The sequence below is a fragment of the Sceloporus occidentalis genome, unplaced genomic scaffold, assembly GCF_023333645.1.
Source record: "Sceloporus occidentalis isolate IW3139 unplaced genomic scaffold, rSceOcc1.0.p SCAF_31, whole genome shotgun sequence".
In the NCBI taxonomy this organism is placed as follows: domain Eukaryota; kingdom Metazoa; phylum Chordata; class Lepidosauria; order Squamata; family Phrynosomatidae; genus Sceloporus; species Sceloporus occidentalis.
In genome coordinates, this window is record NW_028317011.1 from 238,571 (window position 1) to 262,245 (window position 23,675).

The window sequence follows — 23,675 nt, forward strand, 5'->3', positions numbered from 1 at the left end:
TATTGTTATTCAGCATAGGTTCGGTCTGGATAAAATAATCCAGCATTTGCAATTGTGACGACATTTAAAAAAAGGTATTAACCCATCATGGTTCAACTACCTGCAAGGCACATTCTTTTCAGCAACACGACCATCTTGGACTTGATTCAACAATCCGTCTAAATATTTACTGCTCTTAACAGTGGTCTGAAGGTTCATGGTATGCGAGTCAACTCCATGACCAAACTCAGAATAGGGATCATGGATTGTAGACATTATAAGAATCTACAGACCCTCTTCCATCAGCAGTTGACAGCATCACTGGCTCTGAGCTGACAATGCCCATCTGTTGGTGCTCAGCACAAACACTGGCACACTTTAAAGTGTTTAAGTACCTCGTTTGGGCACTCCCTTTCAACAAGATTAATGATAAGGACGGAAGGCACCGCAAGGTCTATAACACCCTACAACGGTTTTGATAATGCTGACTCAATACACACACCGTGATCAGAAATGCAGGGCTGGTATGTTACTTGTATATAAATTAATTCCATATAGGTTCATCAACCACATACATCCCGGTTTGAAAAAGCAGTATTTAAAGAACAAAAGAAGACGGAAAGGTTATACGACTAGGTATAATTTATTTGAAAACTGTAAACTATAATACATGTCCATCTAGATTATGACGATATCTAAATAATGAGTATATTCTAAATAAACACATAGCAACATTACCAACAATAAACAATGATAAAAAGTTTACTTTTTGAGAGAAAAAATGAATAAATGGTAAAAATATAAAGACTTTCAATGTAAACATTTGTGTTAATGAGTCATTCATATTCAGTTGAGTTTGGAATTAACATAGTTGAACAGTAAATGTATTAATTAATGCAATGCAGCGTGTCATATTTGAATGCCCAGCATCCCTCCATTCCTGTGTCCTGTCTTCCTTTGACCTTCACAGAAGATCATTGACCTTCTTCGTGGGAATCCTTTGCAGCATGAAAATGACTCAGGAGGTGCTGCTCCTTCTTCTGGGTCGTATAGGCTTCCTCTTCACTGTTTCATCTTCTGCATCGCTTTCACAGTTTCTCTGAAAAAACAAAACATGAATGCTTTCACATACAAAAAAACAATCTACAACGGCGAGCAAAATCTAATATTCAACTAATGCCCAAAAATGTCTAGGATAATCTTGAAAGATATGAGGCCCTGTTCATTAAGTAAACTCATCATGATGTAAATGGTAAGCTTGCCTCTTTACCTAGTGTATCGGTTTGTGATAGTCTGTTAGTTATTGTTTTCTCATACCCGTTGAATATATGTATAGTAAGAAGCGCTGCGTGAATTGCTGGTGCTATATAAATAAAAGATAATAATAATAATAATAATAATAATATGAAGGTTCCTTGATACAATTAATGGCATATTAGACTGTTCATCAGGTGCACCCCAATTCATGAGCAACTGCGGGCAAAAGTAGACCCAGAGATGCTGCCTGCTAAGCAAAAAAACTGCTTGCCTCACAAATTAAAAAGTGACACAACCCCCGACTTTAACTCTCAACAGATCATAAAAGAATCTGTCTAGTATTTCATGACATACACACACTAATATGACAGAACAGGAGTTATGTGGGAGTCAGAACGCACTCATTAGCACATCCAAAAATGTTGCTAATTTGCCCTACATTTTTTAATGAGGAAAAGTTCAAAAACAATACGAGTACAATCTTTAATTGCTTAGGCACAAAGTACACAGGAGACGTGAGATTTAAAAAGCCTATTCTGGCACTAAAATGTAGAAAGTAAAAAACAGATGCATAAGGTCTGGATGGACCTTCAGTGTGTCTTTGATCTGCATCCTCTGCCTATCAGAGCCAAATGCAAGGGGTTTTAATGAGGATGACATTGTTGTCTTGTTCTTCCTAGGGATCATTGAGGCATTTTCATGGATTATTTTTTCAGTACCAAAATTCTGCTTGTTTCTGATCCTTTACCTCCCCTACACCTGGAGATATACACTGCAACGTAACACATCATTTCCATAATGTTAGCGTGTATTACCGGTTTAACATCTTCTGGATTCAAAACTTTATTCTTGAGGGATCGACTCAGGTGATTGCAAAGGGATACAACACTGTAAGAAAGCTGTGGAGAAGAAGAAACCACATCATTCAGAAACAATAGCAGGCAAACACAATGACTTTTAAAGATTAGTACCAACCGGGAGATTTAGTTACACGCCATAAAAATAAAGTGGTGTAGGGAGAGGCTATAGAGGAATGAAGATATTATGGAGAATAGGAGTTATATGTATTTATTTCATTGTTGGTAATAGAATGCTTTTTAGACACACGGAGTTTCAGTATTATTTGAGGCACTTAAGTATAGAAAATTCAAACTTCTTCACAATATTTAAAAACAATAGTAACAAAATGTACTTTCATGGGGAGAAATATTTACTTGGATGTATATAGGTTCGGTAAGATCTGTACAACCAGCACACATATACCGCTCTCTTGCAGTATCCAGGATGTATAACTTATTATATGTATTGCTTTACATGAGTTTTTACATTCCACATAACACAGGGCAGTGCTTTAAATGTGCTGGTCAGCCAGATGTGACATGTATATGTATATAAGAAACAATGGCTCATGTATAGAGACTATATATAGAGACTATATATAGAGACTATATAGGTAATATTAAACATTGTCATGTTTATATTTAACAAGTTTCATTCTGGAAAAAAATAAAAACCTTGTAACAGAATGTTCCTGCTGATTGAACCAAATTTTGCACATTAATCCTTGATTAATATGTCCCATCAGTTCATTCATGCTTGTTATCCTTGCCTTTACCCCTGTTTCCATATAGATATGTCAGCAGTTTGCCCTTCATATGGCAGTCAGAAAGAAGTAGGATTTCCCCAAAGGAAACGGTAAAAGAGTATCAAAGAACAAGATCATTAATATAAATCTAATCACACCAACAGGATAGATTAGTGTGTCTTTTGACATGACAAATTTGCAAATATTTTTCTTTGTCAATACATCCATATATTACCCCAAACAGCCTTCTCTTGTAATCATAGAATGTGTTTAACTTTAGGCGCTCCATTAAATTACAGTAAAAGGATGTTCTCCATATTTATCTCAACCCATTGTTCTCTTAATTCATGTTCTCATACTTATTTCCTCAATCTTTTTGCTACTAATCCACTCTGTTCCTGTTCCTGTATGGGATCTGTGGTTGTAATTGTATACAGACAAGCGCATTTTCAGGTGTGATAAACTTCCAGACTTTACTATGCTTTATGAAGTTCAAAACTTGTACAGCTTCATCTGACTAAATGGCTGTCCTTGGTCTATGCAATACATAGTTAAACCAGTAAGAGACCTTTGCACAATACATATGCACTGTTGAGTGATGGTCCTTCCAGCTAGTGAATCTTACTAAAGTTTGCTTTATATAATCCATAGTGACGCCAATCATAGTGAAGACGAAATATTCAACTATCTTGCAAACTCCCTGGTTATAATAAGTACACCCTAAAGACAATTCTTTCTTGACAAGTTGTAAAATGTGTACACACTATGCCCTTAGAGGTTTATTTCTACACCTAGCGCCTAACAAATCCCTGCAGCGTCAGAGCAATCGCTCTTAACATGGTACTACAAGTAATAGCCTCGGTAGGTCACTATTGGAGTAAGTCAGAAAATGTTTGTACCATATTCATCTTTAAGAGTTAAGCCCCCCCAATTGTTTAGAATTTCCAGTTTAATCACTTATTTTATACATAGACTAGTTTTCAACTTTTGGCATAGGACATCTTGAAATTTAAATATACCTTATTACTGTATCAGGACATAATAGTTGTATTTTTAGAAATCACCCTTCCCTCATGATCTGAGGGCACATACCTGAGAATAGATCATGCTATGACTGTTTAAGCTGTCAGTTGCCTTTTGCTGTTCAAAGGCAGACATTTTAACAGTTAGAATTTTACAACTTAACATCTGTTTTTTCGGCTCTGTGAAGTAGCAAGTTCTTATATATGCATACACACAATGCACTGTACAATGACGTGTTACGTGTTTTGCAAACATTATTAACAGCAGCACTTGCCTTAAAATCATGAATTTAACATGTCTCCAATTGCATTGCTCATAGACATTGAATGGTTAAAGAGATGGGATGATCTTTATAAACTATATACAGTTGTGTGAAAAATAAAGTACACCCTCTTTGAATTCTATGGTTTTACATATCAGGAAATGACAACAATCATCTGTTCCTTAGCCAGAAATTAGGTAAATACAACCTCAGATGAACAACAACACATGACATATTACACCGTGTCATGATTTATCCAACAGACATAAAGCCAAAATGGGGAAGCCATGTGTTACAAACTAAGTACACCCTTACAAAACAAGAGACTGAGGAGTTTATTTTGTAAGCACTGCACATATTTAAGGGTTGTTTTTTTTTTCTCTTTGTCTCTTGCTGCTTGCACACATGGCAAAGATAGAGATCAAACCATTGCAATACGCTTTCATAACTTGGAAATGTATCATTGTGCAATGTTAAGGTATGGGGACCATATGCAGAGTTTTGAATTCAATAGTCTTAGAAAGGATTTAAAAAAAAAACACTACCTCACTAATAAGAATTATCCCTTAATGCCACATAGATCAATAGTTAACTATACTTACCTAAATAGCCTCTGTTAAAAGTATAAAGGCAAATACCGTATTTCCCCATGTATAAGACGCACCTTTTTTCGAAAATATACAGGGTCTAAAAACTGGGTACGTCTTATACAGTGGTTGTAGATTGTGGATTGTAGATTGCAGTTACTACTCCCTGCGTTCACTCTGATGATTGGCCCCGCCCCTTTCTTCTCTCCAGCCCCTCCCTGCAGTCACATTGACGATTGGCCCCGCCTCCTATAGTGTCCACACTGCTCAGCAACTTATCTAAGTATAACATTAATATTTGGGTTGCTGAAAGTTAGGGGAGGTGGGGGTTAATTTAGGGGCAGTTATGGTTCATGGGGTGTTTAGGGTCAGTGGCGTCGCTACAGGGGGGGCAATTGCCCCTCCCTAGGTTATTCCTTGCCCCCCCGCCGAATTTGGAACCACCGAACGGAGTTCTGGGCAGCCTCAAACACTCGGCCCCCCTCAGTCTCCTCCACGACGCCTCTACCTCCGTCGCGGTGCCGGTGTTTCATGCTGAGCGCCGGTATATGACGTCATATCCGGCGCCCAGCAGTGAAGCAGCCGTGGCAGAGCAGGAAGATGGAAGCCTCGTTCTCCGGCCGCAGGACTTAAAGGTGAGTGAAATACAAAGGGGGAGAGGAGTGAGAAGGGTTAGAAAGTTATAAGGGAGGCAGAATGGTTAGAAAGTGATAAGGGAGAGAGTGGGAGTAGAAAGTGATAAGGGAGGGAGTGGGGGTACATAGTGAGAAAGAGGGTAGTAAGAATATTGAATTGAAGTAAAGTGTGAATGATTGAGATGCATTGTCTGAATGAGGGAGAGCATGAGTTAATGTGTGGATGAATTGTCTGAATGAGGGACAGTATGAGTTAATGTGTGGATGAATTGTCTGAATGAGGGACAGCATGAGTTAATGTGTGGATGAATTGTCTGAATTAGGGAGAGCATGATTTGTCTGAATGGGGGAGAGCATGAGTTAATATGTGGATGAATTGTCTGAATGAGGGAGAGCATGAGTTTAATGTGTGGATGAATTGTCTGAATGAGGGACAGCATGAGTTAATGTGTGGATGAATTGTCTGAATGAGGGAGAGCATGAATAAATGTGTTTGTGTGTATCATAGATGTATAATTGTGGAAGGGCAAAGATGGCACTAGCAGAATGTTTGAGCCTGATGGACCAAGATGGCACAGGCAGGGTGTATATGGGACAAAGATGGCACAGGCCAGGCTGTTTGGGGACAAAGTTGACTTGCGCTGGGCTATTTGAGGACAAAGATGGCAAATATTATGTGTGTTATCTGGGTGCTGGTCAGGTTCTATGTGGGCAGTGTGGACGCCAGGGCTGGCTTTGGGGTGTAAAAACTGTGATCTATGCCTGTAATTTAAGGGGTTTTAAATATACCTTTAATGCCGTTTTTATGTGAATTCCAATTGATCTGTGCCTGCAAAGCTGGGTTTGTGTGTTATTCTGTAGATCCAAATCTGCTATGCTACGTTTCATATATTATTATTGTATACCTGCAAATACAGGATTTGTATGTCTGATTCTGTTTATTTGATATATACCTTCAGTGCTGAGATCACAAGTGAATTTCAATTGATCTATACATGCAAAGCTGGGTTTGTGTGTTAATGTGTTGATCTATACCTGCTATCGGCAGCAGGGACTAATATTAATATATATATCGGCAACTGGGGCTAACATTAATATATATGGGCAGCAGGGGCTAATATATATATATATATCAGCAACAGGATCTAATATTTATATATATCGGCAGCAGGGTCTAATATTAGGCCCTGAAATCATGTAGTGGAAAAGTTAAGGTATTGTGTTGTTTACTCTATAATATTTATTTCAATGATTAGTCGTACTAAATTGTGGCTTTAGGCTTCCCATGTTGAATGATCAAGTATTGTATTGTCCAATAACAAAAGTATCATTCCATAGCACATTATATATGTTTTTTCAGTGGTATGATTTAATGGTGGAAATTATTAATGCCCCCCCAGTTTGACTGTGGTATCTTGTGTGCCCCCCCTATATATTGTTTTTAGAGTCGCCACTGTTTAGGGTTATTTAGGGACAGTTATGGTTCATGGGGTCTTTAGGGTTAATTTAGGGGCAGTTATGGTTGATGGGGCCTTTAGGGTTAATTTAGGGGCAGTTATGGTTTATGGGGTGTTTAGGGTTATTTAGGCACAGTTATGGTTAATGGGGTATTTAGGGTTAATTTAGGGGCAGTTATGGTTGATGGGGCCTTTTGGGTTAATTTAAGGACAGTCATGGTTGATGGGGTCTTTATGGTTAATTAAGGGACAGTTATGATTAATGGGGTCTTTAGGGTTAATTTAGGGGCAGTTAATGGATGGGGGTGATGGGGATGATGAGGATGAATTTTATGATGAATAAAACTTGAGTTCAATAACTTTATGTAATACATTTTTTAAAATTTCAGGCCCCAAAATTAAGGTGCGTCATACATGGGGAAATACGGTACATTTTACACTTAAAATGGATCCGTCACTAAATGTGACATTTTATTATTTAGTATACTAAATAAAGTCATGTAATTGTGTTTACAGATTTAGGCAGTCAAATGTACATTTGCATTAGACAGGACTAACAGCAATTATTGGTACCAGGCAGAGTTTAAAAAGAGGCTGACAAATAGACTTGGGCACCAGGGGGTTCTTCTTGTTCGTCTTCGAGGAAAAAAAAATCTTCGTATTCCGCGAATATTCGCCTGTTCCTGTCTTCTCTTCGGGCGAATATTCGTGGACATTCTTCGTGTTCGGTTTTTCTTCGTTTTTTCCGGTTAAGGGGTTAATATGGGGTTACCGCGTACCGCAGCAGCTCTGGTGCCAGGAGTTTAAATGTCCGTATGAGCAACTCTATTGGTTGTCAGCAGGGGGCTCGTCTGCCAATGGTTGATGGCAGACGAGCCCCCTGCTGGCGACCAATAGGGTCGCTCGTACAGACTGTCAGACTCCTGGTCCCGTAACTTGTCCGGCAGATGCCATTGGTCTCCCTGTTCTATCAGTTAAATGTCCGTACGAACGACCAATAAAGTCGCTCGTACGGACATTTAACTGATTGAACAGGGAGACCAGTGGGATGTGCCGGGTAAGTTGCAGCATTGGGGTTTTAAAAGTCTGACTTTTAGGCTAAGCAAGTCGCTTGCACGGCCCTTTAACCTACGGATTTCCGCTCCTGTTATCTAACGCAGCATCGAAGGGAAATCCATAGGTTCGCTTTCAGGGGTTACAAAGGCCGTGCGAGTGAGCCTATTGGTCACCTGCAGGGTCTTCCTCTGGCATCAACCAATTGGTTGGTCCCTGTAGGTGACCAATAGGCTCATTCGCACTGTCCTGTAACCCGTGACGGCGAACCTGCGAATTTCCACTTCCGTGAACTGCCGCGAAGACAAGGTAAGTTAGAAGGGGGGGGGAAGAATGGTAGACGAAGACGATCACGAAGATCTTCGTGGTGTGTGTCTTCATCTTCGCCTAGGTTTTACCGCCGCTGTCTTCTCTTCGGCGTGTCTTCGGAACGAATACGAAAACGCACTCTTCGTGTTCGTTTTCATGTTCGCCCGAAGACGAATGCACAAGTCTACTGACAAATAATATTCTTGCCTGGGGCGCAGGGCCGGCCCTACAATGGAGCCGACTGGGGCAATTGCCCCAGGCGGCACTTCAGAAGGGGCGGCACTTTGCCGCCCCAAGCGGTTTTTTTTTTGGTTTTTTTGAAGCGGAGGAGAGAGAGAGAGGGGCACCGAGTGGTTTTCGCTTACCCGCTCGGCGACCCTCTCTCTCTCCTCTGCGGCGAGTTTCCCTGTTCGGTCTCGGTGCCGGCTTGTAATGCAGAGCGCCGGAAGTGACGTGAATTTCCGGCGCTCAGCATTACAAGCCGGCACCGTGGCAGCACAGGGAGACTCGCCGCAGGACTGTTTAAGGGTAAGTACCGGTGGGGGGCGGGTAGATAATTGTCCTGGTACTAGGTTTCATATATAGGCAAACAAGATTGACAACTTTATTTCTTTTATGGATTTACAGATGTAATGAATAATTATATTCATCTTGTGCCCTATATCATTCGACATGACGGACATGGCACGCACTTTACTGATTAGTGTGTTAAGCAGTAAACCTAGCACTGTACAGTTTGTCCTGGTACATTTTTGAACATTTATTTTTCAAGGATATGCCTATTACTGGTTTGATGTTCTCATTTCTGACACAGAAAGCGCCTAGTTTCCTTGTTCATTGTCTGCTGTGATGTTATCTTATTACACAACACACATGATTATGCAATTTAGCAAACGTCTGGTATGTTTGTAACCACATGTTTCTCTGCACTCTGAAAGACTGTTGGACAATCTTCACCCCAGGCCAATAAGAAGTAAATCTTGGCTCCTCCTCATACACAATATTTAGGGTGGTGGTTAAATTTCGAATGCCTTAGGACATCAAAGAATACAGTACAGTAAATGTCAGAACATTCACAACCCTGCAGTGATTTCATAAACAAAACAATATTTGGATTTGGGATTAAATTGCTGTTTTGGAATCTTATCAGTTACCAAGAGGGACATAGCATGGATTGCAAAACATTCAGAGTTCAGGGTTTTGTGCTCTTGATTTGCATCCAGGATATTCTGGATTCAGAAGTTCCACAAGAATGATCACTATTTCTCTAGATAATCTCATGTTCCTAGCAAAGAGTCTGCTCTTCAGGTAATCCAACCAACCAGGCTGGATATTTTCTGCTGCATGACATTTGTTGACCTGTTATCTGTTCCCTTCTTCTCAGATCTTTTATCTACAAAGATACTGTTTCCAATAAAGCAAATTTTACCAAACACAGATATAAACTGGGAAGAAGGTTGTGTATCTGCTTTCTCTTGCAAACATCTTCTTTTAATGTTTGACCCAACACACAGTGCAAACAATGTAATCTTACTACTGCATACTTTACTTCAATTACTGATATGAGTTATGAGAGGAGAGGCAGGGAGAGGTTAAAACAGGCAATATCGGTATTTTCGGTTAGGGCCGAAGAAAACATTGTAGGCGTTAATATGATAATATGTTTTGAGTTTGGTATATTGGGATCAGATGTAAATTGTAAGGCATTTAATAGTAAATGACTAATCAAATTCAAGCACTGCACGCAAAAAAAGCTACATTTTCATTAGAATGCAATTGTAGATGAAAGGCAGTAGGAGTATAGTACTGGCAATGTGCACGAGAAATGGTTGATGAAGGTGAGTGATTGGTGATTTATATGGAACACACACACACATATATATATATATATATATATATATATATATACACACATTTATAATAAATCCATGCTTGTTGGCAAAAAATATACTCGGCACTTTATTTATTGAAATTAAAATGTAATTGCTTTACTCTATGATAGGGTGCACCACCAGGATCTTTGGTGGGTGTAATTGGAAAAAGATTTACATTACATATCAAGGAATGTCAGATTTGTAATATGTATGGTGTTAACAAAATGCAAGGGGCTACCAGTGTTATTGTCCGAAAGAAGACATGAATGAGTTATAATAATTAACAACAGAACCAAAATAATGCAAATACATTAATGAACAGCAGAGAAATTCTATGATGATTATTTACCTTCCAGCGCCTCCGAATATACTGCTTCCTGAAGTTCTCCAAATTTATCAAAGACTTTTTCCTTACAAGGATTTGGCACTTATCTTTTGGCTGAAAGACACGGACCAAAATATGCATTAAACGTCTACATAAAATAAACTGCCAGTTTACACTTAGGGTGCTTTGGTTTCTGTTGGTAGTACATGACCTAAGCACCTCTGCATGTCTTATTTCATACACTCAGAACATCTGACTCATTCAGGAGCTCTGAAGAGCTTCAACGAGACACAGCATGACCTGAGGATATGACAGATTCCAGCAAATTTCTCTTCTGAAGAGACCTGAGCTTTTTAATCTTGCTGCAAACCACACCTTGTCAAAAAAAAAAACAGTGTTACAGTTTATAACAGATCAGTAGTCTTTAACATATTCTTATACACTTTAATGATGTAAAAGTATTTATCATTAAAATTAATTAAATAATCCCAAAATCATTTTCTAAATAATTATCGCTTTGCTTTTACTTACCCTGGATCCATTCTTACTATATATATCTAATATAATACAACTAATGTATAGATGTAAAAAACGCCATGTTAACACACATATACACAAATACAATATTTTTATAGGAATGTAGCTAGTGTTTGCTTTAAATGCACAATTTTAATCTAATCCATATCACAAGCTTTGGCAGGACACTTCAGCCCTAAAATTCTATATTTAGAGCTGGAATGGCCTCTGCTAACATTCCCCAACCTATTCTTGGCTTCCTGTCTTCAGCTCTCACTTCCAGGGAAGGAGGCGTATTGCCTCAGTCAGAACATTGACCAATTCTCCTTTAGTAGATTAATATCCTTACCAAGACATAGTCACAGTTGTCAACAGGGCCGGCCCAAGGCAAAATGCCGCCTGGGGCGAATTTTAAAATGCCGCCCCCCCCTTATCTACCCTTCCTCTCCCTCCGTCCCTGCCGCCCCCCCCCATTATCTACCCTTCCTCTCCCTCCGTCCCTGCCGCCCCCCCCATTATCTACCCTTCCTCTCCCTCCGTCCCCCCCCCTTGTACTTACCTTTCAGCAGTCCTGCGGCGAGTCTCCCTGTTCGGTCTCGGTGCCGGCTTGTAATGCTGAGCGCCGGAAATCTTCCGGCACTCAGCATTACAAGCCGGCACCGAGACCGAACAGGGAGACTCGCCGCAGAGGAGAGAGAGAGGGGCGCCGAGCGGGTACTGACAGCTTGGTAAGCGAAAACCACTCGGCGCCCCAAAAAGGCTTGGGGCGGCAAAGTGCCGCCCCTTCAAAAGTGCCGCCTGGAGCGGTTGCCCCACTTGGCTCCATTGTCGGGCCGGCCCTGGTTGTCAAGTTCATACACACAGAGAAGGGAATATGAGGAAAATAAGTAAGCGTGGAAGAAACTATTTATCAATTACTAGAAATAAAGGTGGCCTAAGAGAAATGTTCAACTCTTAGTGGGTGGGTTTCAACATCACATGTATGTGCATTTCCTTCACTTCAATGCACAAAAAGCCTGTGATTAATTAAGATTCCAGAGCACAGTTACAAATTGCTTTTACACCAGGCTACAAGAATTGTGTTGTTAACTTCTCAACATACAAACCAAGCAAAGAGGTACAATTTGTACCATCCAAAGGACCGTCGTTTGGCCCCCCCAAAAAACATGGACAAAATAGAGCCATGCAGTGACATGGAATAATTTTTCAGAAAACTCAGAGAATACTTCTACAACAAAAGCGATAACGATCTATGTATAACCACAAAACAAAAGCACAGCAGTGGAAAAACATAAAGAAGTCCACCTGGATCCCACAGGACACATGCCACTAAACAGAGAACTTCAGACACAGGATCACCTCAGAAACGTTAAACAAGAATACAAGGACAAAAGGCCACACAATAAAAACTAGCCAAGACCTTATTTTAAAACCAACTAATAAAAGAGGAGCTATAGTCATTATGAGCATGAGTGACTACATAGGAGAGGCACATAGACAGCTGTCTGATAACAGACATTACGTCAAACTGAAGGAGGACCTCACCAAACCAAACCAAACTCACCAACCTGCCCTATAGCAACACTTCATACTTAAAAGAACTAATCCCAGAGAACCAAACAATAGGCTCCTTCTATATGTTTCCCAAGACCCACAAGGATGGTAACCCTGGAAAGCCTATAATATCAGCAGATGGTACACTCACAAAAAAACATCTCCGGCTGGGTGGAAAACATCCTGAAACCTCTTGTTAAAAAAACCCAGAATAAACTCAATAAACTAGCTGGCTTCCCCTCCCCAAAAATACCATTCTAGCCACTATAGATGTTGAATCCCTCTATACCATCATTCCCCACAATGATGGACTAAAAGCATGCCAGAAATACCTGCGACAGGGCAACATACCAAATTAAGCAATACTGACACTGATGGAGCTCATACTTAACTATTTTAAATTTGGACGGGATGTAACAGCCTTGCATCTATGTAGGGAAGGTAGATTAGGGGTTTGGGATCACAGGTAGTCAGGAATTGTTCCTCCAGTTTGGCCATAAATAGGTTGGCATATTGTGGTGCCATCCGTGTTCCCATAGCTGTGCCCATAATCCATAAGTAAACATTTACATATCCTAGGAAGGTGGATGAATTCACATAGACATAATGTGAATAGAAAAAAGACGGACACACCTGCAGGAGATGGCTTCTGCCAAAATGGACATGTATCAAAGATCTGAGGGGCATCATATTAATGGGGAATTTCCTGATCCAGACAGAAAGGAAGATATGGGAATACAAACTCATGCCTAGATACTGATAAAGAACTTACACTATCCCCACAATAAATCTCACACATGGACTCATATTCTGTTGCCAGCTACAACACCAAAAGTGACCAAATGCTAAATTTCACACCAATAGCACATTTGCATTTTCTTTTTCACATCGCTACAGGAATGTAATCACGATTAACAATCTCTGTACCTTGCTAGGACTGTCTGCACTTTGCTGTATAAATGTATGAGCAATATCGGGGGGAGATATACAATATGCCGGAAGAAGAGACCTAGATAGTCTTGAAATCTTGCATAATGCACTGATATCATTATTGTTTTTAAAAAAGGATGCTCTATAGACATGAAAAAATAAAAGGTAAGTCTACACAATTTTGAAAAAAATTATGACATTTTTGTTATTTAAACAAACATTTAACATTTTTATCAAGGGCTCACAGAAGAATCTGATGGGCTGTGGGGACTGCTGTGATGGGAGAGTAGAGACATGGACGAAAAATGCTTTAAACTTCCAGGACTTAGTATTTGTGTCAGAAAAAATAAATAGAACAAGGATTATTGTCTGCAGCAATCCATCCCCTTAAAATGTACATATTTTCTCTCTTAACAACGAAAAGCTGCGTACAATATTCCTTATATTCCAGTACATTTATAATGGCCATTTGATAGCAAGGTTGATATTATAAATGTCTTGCTTAGTCACATGTCTTTTCTATGCCGAGCAGATCTTTACATTTCTTATAATCACACCTTAAGGCACTAGCTCTCTGATGGCAAGGTGCAGTGCTGCTTACACCTTCACCATTGCTGGACATCATCATTAATTGGAAAACAGGTGTGAGTGACATTTTATTAGCATGTTTTCTCTATACTAAAAATTAAGTATCAGTATTTCAAAAGGTTCAGTTTGTTCAGTAGCATTGAAATTCCTATAATCTACAGAACATATGAGTGAGAAGGCACTACGTGGGTATAATATTCCTCAGATGCACCCTGCTGTACTGGTAAACACTGCGCATGTATAACCAAACAAGCCATTTATCTCACACGAAGGACATCTGAATATTTAGGTCACAGTGCTCCTCTCTGTGAATAGGCTCAGTAATATGCTAAATAGGACTGTGAAACTCTCATGGAAGGAATTGGGCGCTTCACTTCTTAACTCTTTACTGCCAGGGAACAAGCTGCACTTAGTATCTAACCTTCTGCAACATATTAAACACATACACAGCCAATCAACGTGATAACCTGAAATCAAATAATGAGGCAAAGAAAGCCCGTTACAATACGAAAACGCAGAGGTGTTTTTCTTTTTAGCAAAATGTGTGTGTGCCACAAACATTGATTTAAATCAACCCTCGTGATGATATCTGGGTCTGTAGGTATCCACAGCTGCAGTATCCAAGACTGTACTGTATTTGTTCCTGAAAATATCAGGGTCAGTGATGCATGCCAGAATGTCAAGGGGATGGAGGTGAGTTGCAACAAAATCAGCAGTATTAGTCTTCTACAGTTCATTAGAATATAGGATGAGAACATTTAGACAGATCGGTCCTCAGTGCTATAAGGACTGGAATATACGGTAAATATTCGCCCCATCTGCACAAAGTTTGTGGTCACATATAGGTCTCTGGAAGCACTTAATACTGCTTGACGGATTTGAGGTATCTATAAATCTGTCTAAACCTTAGTGGTGTGGGTGTAAAATGAGCTCCATGAAACCTTCCACTATTTTTATTTACCAGCTTTAGAAAAAAATACGCAAGTCCTCTACTCAGTGTCCATTTACTTTAAAATAACTGCCACAGCCATACTACGTTATTCTACATAATTTAGTCTTTATCGATAGTGGTTCCATTCACTTAACCTTGCTCATACAATGTACCAAAATGCAAAACAATAGTTCAGTTAAGCAATATCTACATGAAGAAATTACAACATTTTCAGAACCATTCAATATTATAAACAAATATATACTAAATATATTATTACATATGATGACATATATATATATATATATATATATATACTTATGTTCTATTACTATTTAGTTAATTTCAAATTGAAATGCTTAAGATTATCAGCAGTCCACATTCTTAATCTAAAACACTACTTTAAATAGATATATCCTGGTTGTTGGTACTTTGGGTTTAAATTTATCTTATTTCGCTGATGCCTCTTCATGGAGAACATCTCACATGTGCTCTGCTAGACTCTTGAGTCTGTGATTCTGAGATTCAACCCTTCCAAGAGGTCTTCACTGCGTGATCCATTTAGTAGATCCATAAATGATTCAGTCAAGTCCCTATTCAACACAGAAGCAAAGTTTCCGCAAGAGTATCCTGTGTCCTCCCCTTGAAACCCATGCACTAAATCTTGGATCCACTTAAGGTCTTCTGCCACTTCCTTGCTCAGACTATCATACCGGCACTGCAGCTCAGAGTACCTTCCAGAGAGATTTCCAACGTTGGTTTCCACCAAGTACATGTCCTGTTGAAAATTTTTCTTCATGGACTCAACTTTACGGCACTCATAGCGGAGCTGGGACAGTTCATGTCTGACGTTCTCATTTTCCTCCTTGTACCAGGTTTCTTTGTCATTGTATATGGAGATAAGGGCCTCTGCATCTTCCTGCAAAGAGTCATAATTCACTGCCAAAGTGCTAAACCTCTTTTCTGCGGCGGATATGTCTTCCACAACCTTGGCAAAGCGTTCAAAGTTGACATAGGTGTTGTTGGGAGGCATGCTAGAGTGAGATTTCATGGTATATTCCCTCAGCCGCTTGGCCTTAAGCTTCCGCATTGCTGTCCTTTTAGTGTCATGGATTTTGGTCTCCTCTTTGGACTGGAGAGTCTTCAGACAGGAAATGAGCATATTAATAATGTGGAGTATGTACCAAGGATGCCTGAACACTCCGTGCAAAAACTCATGCGTGGAAGATGCCAACCCAAAACAACACATCAATACTCAAGTACATTCAAGCACACGCCATGTGCATGTTGAGTAATGCACATATGACAGCTTAAGTATCAGGTAAACATTGCAGCACTACACACAAGGCAATTAAATATAATTATGGATTAGTTTTTTGAATATTAATCTTTAAATACCTTTCTTCACAAATGTCTGACTTCCACATGCTCTTCAATGTTTATGATTAATAATACTTAGTAACATTTAACCTGAAGTACATGATTAATGCATTTGAAAATTTTGGAAACCTTTGAACAAAGTGACCAAAGATCTAGGTTTGCAAGAAGGGCCATCAAACCTTCCTTACTGCTCCAGTGGCCAGTTATTAAATATCACTCTCATGCACTGATACTGTTAGATGTAGGGCTTACCGTAATCCAAGGGTGGTTTAAGGCCTCCTGGATGGTGAGGCGCTTTCTGAAATCAAAAGCATGGCGATGATTACAGAATGTCCAAGTAACATGTTTCTAAAGCAAAATGTAGATAAGTGATAAAAGAAATGTAACAATAAGCATTTGCTAGACATATAGCATATCTCCAAGGTTAGCATGTGTGAAAGTGTCACGAAGCTTTCTTATATGCTTTTTTATATTTCATTTTTAAAACGTAATTTTAGGAATCCGTTGTTTTTGTTACATATGGTTAATAGCCCACTTGCTCTAGAGCACAAATACTGTAAAATGTCATTTAACACACTTTAGCATTCTTCTGTTCAGACACAGAGGAAATGGAGTGACCTCCTCCAGTGGGAGACTTTATTTCTCATGATTTCCAAATAAACAAAAAAGGGGCATTTAGGATTTGAGGGTAAAACAACAAAAGTTATGTATTTAATGATATACAGACTACAGCATGAAATAACATGTTCTTGTAATTGTTGATATATATATAGCTTAATGATTTGACATTGTAATGAATATGTGTTAAAGTTGTATAGGTACTGTCGCTCAATTATGACATTAAGAGTAAGCTTAGATTAAATGGAAATTCTACCCAAATCTGTAAAAAAAATGTATACAGAGTCACATAGATAATAAAAAGTCTGTTCTCATCTGTAACATAACAGGCCATACACATGAGAGATGTTTGTGCCAATAATTATTTTACTCACAGCCTTTAAAGGGAACCAATACTAAATGTATTTATTTTATTTTTAAAGGTGCCATCTTAAACAGTATTATGATATTTTTTTATACATGGGATGTGTTAGCGCTTTACATGGGATGTGTTCAACGGGAACACTTGTTATAATGTAATGATGGTATACTACTGTAGCAACATTGAAGAGATTGAGTACACTACATGACGAAAAGAATGTGGGCACCTGACCATCACACCTATATGAGCTTGTTGGACATTCCATTCCAAAATCATGGGCATTAACATGGAGTCCCCCCTACCCCATTGCAGCTTTAACAGCCTCCACACTTCTGCGAAGGCTCTGCCAAAATATCATTTGTGAGGTCAGGCACTGATGTTGGATGAGAAGGCCTGGCTTGCATTTAGGATTCCAAGTCATCCCAAAGGTATTCAGTGGGGTTAAGGTCAGGGCTCTGCGCAGGCCATTTGATTTCTTCCACGTTTGTCAAACCATGTCTTTATGAACCTTGCTTTGTGCACAGGGTCACAGTCATGCTGGAACAGGAAAGGGCCTTCTCCAAACTGCTGCCACAACGGTGGAAGCATGCAATTGTCTAAAATATCTTTGTATGGGGTAGCATTAATATTATCCTTTACTGGAACTAAGGAGCCTAGCCAAAACCCTGAAAACCAGTGGCCTGTGGCAATGGTGGCATCCTATAACAGTGCCAAGTCTAAAGTAACTAAGCTTTTCAATACAATCCAGTCTACTGACAGCATTTGTCTACAGATATACCTGCCTATGTGCTAACTTTTATACAGCTGTTAGCAATGAGCATGGATGAAAAACCTAAACCAGATACTTTTATGACCACATACTATTGGTCATATAATGTATATTTTGAACATAACAATTATTTTATTCTACAGAGGGAAAGACAATATAAATGGTGTTTGGGTTAAATGGGCAGCAAACATTACAAATCATCTTCATATATAGTGTTTTAGCTTACGTCAGTAAAAAGTATGACCATATTCCTGCTTTAACCACTGATGTATATGGAAAATGAATGGTGCAGTGATGAACTACAAGCATTTAGGAACCTAGAAGCTGATGGCTGATGGAACTGTTTTGTCCATCTGATCTGCCAATTTTTCTACCTGTTGTAAAGCCTCATACCCATACCTGGGAACTCTTAGGGTTTGACCTTGAGTCTCAGGACTTTTACTCCTTTTACCTAATGGTGAAGTAGCTAAATCATTGAGTCACACAGTTTGGAGCTGACTCATTCATGCACTACACCAATCTAATTATATCTAAGATTCCTAAATAATGCTTTTTCTACCAGTATGTCATGGTTAATATCCCTGTTTATATGTACATTATTTCAAAATAATGAAAAATTCAAGGTTTCCATGAGGACCAGTATTAGAGTTATTTGGTTAAGAAATTTGATGAATCGTTACATAGGATCTGCATAATGGACTGTTAAAGGGTTAATAGTTAAAGAGCCGCAGGGTCAGCTCATTAGGTACCCAGGTATGCTCATACCTTACTTGGTTCTTGGTCTGGTCAGGATAGCCTTATGTCTATCATATGCATGTTTACATTTCTTCATAGTATTCACTGCCAATTCTACTGAAAGGCTATTCCACTTATCCACCACCTTCTTAATGCTGACATACTTATTTATATTACATTTAAGACACCCCTCCAGTATTTTAGACTATGACCACTTATAGCATTTCAACACATAAAATGCCTTGTAAAAAAACTTATTGTGTCAGCATTGTTCCTGTATCTGCTGCACCCAGTACTTTGGCTACATGTGCTTCCTCGGCTAACCTCTCACCTCGTGTCCTTCACCAGGAGTTTCCTAATAAAATCTTTGGCCAGTTCACTCGTGTGGCTGAAGAATTCCTCATCAAACTCGTAGTTGACAGCAGTAATGTTGGAGAGTGTTTCCTGCTTGTTCTCTCCCAGGAAGGGGGACGCCCCGCTTAACCTGAAAACATAAAAAATAGGAATCACGAGGATATCGCAGACAGGCCACATACATATAAACTTACTTAGTCCTCAACTACTCAACACAATAATTCATGAAAAGACAGTCTTATATGTAATAATCCATTTAATATAATTGCTTTATAAGTAGCATTGGGTATGGGAGTCTCACGGGCTGAACCTAAGGAAATGTTAAATAATGTGAAATTGTTTGCTAAAAATTATGATAAAAATAATTATAAAAAACACACATTTATTGACACGGGGCTTGTTTTTAAATGTACATATTTTTAGTGTGGTTGCCCTGCTATGTGAGAAGATGAATTAGACATTAACCTGGATTTTTGAGTGCCATTGTGGAATTTCTATATATTTAGATATATCAGGGCTATCTAACTTGGGGGTGCAGGCAGCCTATAACAGACTTTGTTTGCCACCAAGTTTGGTTTAGGATCTAGAATGTCTATTACTGTGCATCATTAGGTTAATAGCCTTTAGCCTGTGATACCGAAAAGCTGGCCAGCAATAATTCTCAAAATTCCAACAAGCGTCGGCCCTTCTGGTTTTCCAAAATATTTTTATCAGATTATTTTAACAAATGTATTAAGTTTGGCTTTACAATGAAAAAAATAATTTATGCGGGTTGAGGATAGAATCTTGGAGGTCATTTACATCTAAATTTGGAGTTTCACCTGTCCTAAGCCTTTATGGGCACCCAGTCAACTCCCACCGTCCTAATACACACATGAATGCAAACACACAAGCTGCTTGTCAGCCTCTCCTAGCAAGCTACAAATCAGCCTTTCTAAATACAGTACTTGAGAATGGCTTTTTTGAAACTCAGTCCATTCTAATTATAATTTAGAGAGCACAGCAGTTGCTAGCTCATTTTAGTTTATTTCATATTTTTGGTCTATCATATATTGTATGGGTGGATATATCTATATTAGTATATTATATAGCATAGCATAGTATATATATGCATTAATATACATAAAACACACTCAGTGACAAATACAAACTCAGTACTCACAGTATGTAGGTGATCACTCCAATGCTCCTGGAAAAGAATGTTAAGTTCGTTATTCACCCTGTAACACCATCTGCCCCAGGTCTATATGGGATCATCCCATGGCATGCTGGTTCAACTCTTCTACTTAGTGACTGGAGGGAGTTACAACAGCTAGGTAAATAATACTTACCACATATCTGCAGCCAGTCCAAGTGGCTCGTAATTCACTATCTCAGGGGCTAAAATAAGAACAGTACAATATCAGAGGTGAAAGCTGCACATCTTCTGTCTCTATACATGTCTAAAATATAATTCGTGTTTGGGAATACAATTGACAATAACTTGGACTGGTACCCTAGGAGAGATTACACAGATGCCAGATAGGGAAGTTAAAAAGATTTAGTAGTCCTAAAATGATTCTGTCACAACCTTTTATGGGGAAACTAATTAGCTGGATCGTTTTCATGCAGTTCCCTCCAAGGAGATGTTCAAAACTCACCTACAAACTCAGGTGTACCAAAAATATTCTTAAATTCCACTCCATCTTCTATTTTATGGGCCAAGCCAAAGTCAATTAGCTTTATGTGGGGTACAGGAATTGTTTTATCTAACAGCATAATATTCTCTGGCTGAGGAAAGAAAAACCAATCAACTGTGAAATATGCTGGTAGTTTTAATCAAATTATAAACTGTCACAATGCTTATACAACAAATACTACCCACCACCTGAAAAAGGATTATTGATAACATGTGTACCGCACATATTCTACAACATCTTCTTGTGTGTGATGTGATGACACTGTAGTAAAATCTCTTTTAGCCAACTTGGTTATAGAATCGCAACATCAACACATTTCATGTTACCGACCCGAACATGTATAGTGCTACCTTGCAGCATGTGGGGTAAATGCAAAGTAGGGAATTGCTTATTTATACATCCCACATTCTATAGGGCAACATTGTAGATGTGCAGGTTTGCAATTCATGTATACATAAACATGGGATTTTGTTTAAAATTGTCTGTTCTTTTAAAAATATATTAACACACGATGCAGATTTTTCAATGCGTCCCTCACAACAGCTAGTTGTCTCAAGGAGGCCAATCCAGCACTGTATATGCTTCTGACTACAACAAATGTATAGTGGTGACTGATATAACTTTTATGGAAACGATCATTTACTATACTGCCTCACCTTTAGGTCAAAGTGAGCGATCTTGCGTGTGTGTAGATAATTAACTCCTTCCAGGATCTGTTTAATAAACCTTGTAGCCTCTTCCTCACTTAAGGACTCTTTTTGAGCCAAGAAATCAAAGAGCTCTCCTCCTGAAACACTGAGTAGACAAAAGGTAAAAGAGAAATAGTGACCAAGTCCTTAACAATCAGGTAGGAAAATACCCGCTGTATAATACCCCCACAAAGGAAGATATTAGTTGTCCAAGGATAGATGTGTAGATAGAGAAGAGCAGATGCCCTAGAACTGAGGCCTGAAGAACATCAACAGATAGTGGTGGGGAGAGGAGCAAAAAGTATGATCAGAGAGGTAGGATTTGAGCCAGGAGAGAGCCATGTCATGGATGCCATAAGCATGAAGACTTTGCAGAAGGAGGGTGGTCAACAGTGTCAAAGGCTGCAGAGAAGTACAAGATTGTTAGCAGGGAGAAATTTCCTTTTGTTTTAATGGCAAGAAAAAATTTATTACTTGATACACAAAGTATGGCTCCTAAATGCACTGCACTCTACTCATTATACCTGGGAACTTTGCAGGGTGGGGTACCTGGTGTAATGAAAAAATCCAGCTCTGACGTGTGTGTAGGAATGGTTTCATTTATACCTTGGGAAGGTTTTGGATCCCTCATATGTAACCAATGCTGATTTTGTGCTCTGCACACATACTTTGCCAGGGATTTTGCTTAACAGGACCAACAGTTCCAGTGTCCAGCTGACATGCCATTGATATTAACCACTGAGCACCATGATGACCTTACAGAGGCTTATTTTTCCCCACAGAATGTTGATCTTATTTCATCTGATTGTGCCTATGAATACATTTTCTATTGCTTTGTTTCTGTTTTGCTCTTTACTATACAATATTTGACAAAATGATTATTTTTTTGCTACATTGTTTTATTTTTTGTATCAGATCTATATAGGTCCCAGCACTCATCTAAATGTTTTAATGTAAGAAACTAAAGGGATCAGTAATGCAGGGGTAATTGCATGGGCTGGATGTTTTAATTATAATATATTTCTTTTATTGCTAACTGAAATGTTCAAAAGCTGGGCACCGATTTCATTGATAAAGTCTGCCACATTAGTGACAGGCGCCCTTCTGATGTTCTGTCTGTGTAGGACACGCTCACATGCAAAACATGTTGTCTGTAGAGCTGTGTGGGTGTTGATTTATAACCTTCAATATAACTCAATTGCTCTGAAATTGTTTTGCCACACTGCTTCCTTCATATTTTTTACGCAAATGCACAAGGCTGGTCCTAACCCTAGATACCTATCTTGAATTGTGCACTGACTGAATATATCAGTGTCTTACTGAGCGCATCGAAGATCTAAGATTTGTGTGGTCCTGTTAAGGCTGAATCAAATCAAAGGTCCATCATAATTTATTATTATTTTTATTATCTTTTATTTATATACAACAATTTATGCAGCACTTCTTACAATACATATATTCAAGGGGTATGACAGGATGAGAATTGACAGACTAAGACAAACCGATACATTAGGTGGAGAGGGCCCCGCTTGCAAGCTTACAATTTGTCTCTTATAGGGCACCATCTTTATACAGATGACTGAAACTGAAACTAGGGTATAATGGCACCCTATTGATAATGGGTTTTCCCAAAATACTTTGCTCTTTATATCATAAAGTGAAGAGCTCTGCTCTGCCTGCTCTTGACAACAAAAAGACAGTATCTATGTTTAAAGGAAGCCAACAATATGCAATATCCTTCTGGTCAACCACACACACTCAAGCAAATCTTAACTGCCACATAATTCACTAAGCAGGGCCTTTTACCACTTACTTCACCCATGCCATGATTCTAAGACAATGATTTTATAGAAATGACCTCCTTACAAGCAGTGGCGGTGTGGATATTTTATTATATTCACAACTCTATATGTGAAATTGTTTCCACACCTTTGAATAATTGTTTTTTAGCATGCTGTGTAACTTTGTTTCCTTCCCTTCCTGTGCACGATGTTGGCATAAGGCACATCAGGAAGTAAAGACGGAATTGCTTCCCATGACCTTCTGTAACTTGAACTATAATCGTATTGCAGTTATATTATTATAGATCAGAAGATTACAAGGTCACATCTTCTTCATATGCTCAAGGATCAGCTGGTGCTCTATGAATAAGATATAATGTAATGTATTGATAGTCCATTCAGCATAACTATTTTATTGGTTGTTATGATCATAAGACCACTTTT

General features: G+C 38.9%; 1 protein-coding gene across 1 annotated transcript; it reads right to left on the reverse strand.

Moving 5' to 3' along the window:
- Positions 1 to 997: 997 nt before the first annotated feature.
- Positions 998 to 20,840, reverse strand: LOC149298647 (death-associated protein kinase 2-like). The gene is made up of 8 exons (XM_089487139.1): positions 20,723 to 20,840; positions 20,414 to 20,462; positions 20,245 to 20,271; positions 19,060 to 19,212; positions 16,498 to 16,543; positions 10,371 to 10,460; positions 2,061 to 2,135; positions 998 to 1,078 (listed from the first exon to the last, which is right to left on the reverse strand). The coding sequence occupies exons 1-8, from the start codon at positions 20,838 to 20,840 to the stop codon at positions 998 to 1,000; spliced, it is 639 nt and encodes a 212-aa protein (XP_089343265.1).
- Positions 20,841 to 23,675: the final 2,835 nt, after the last annotated feature.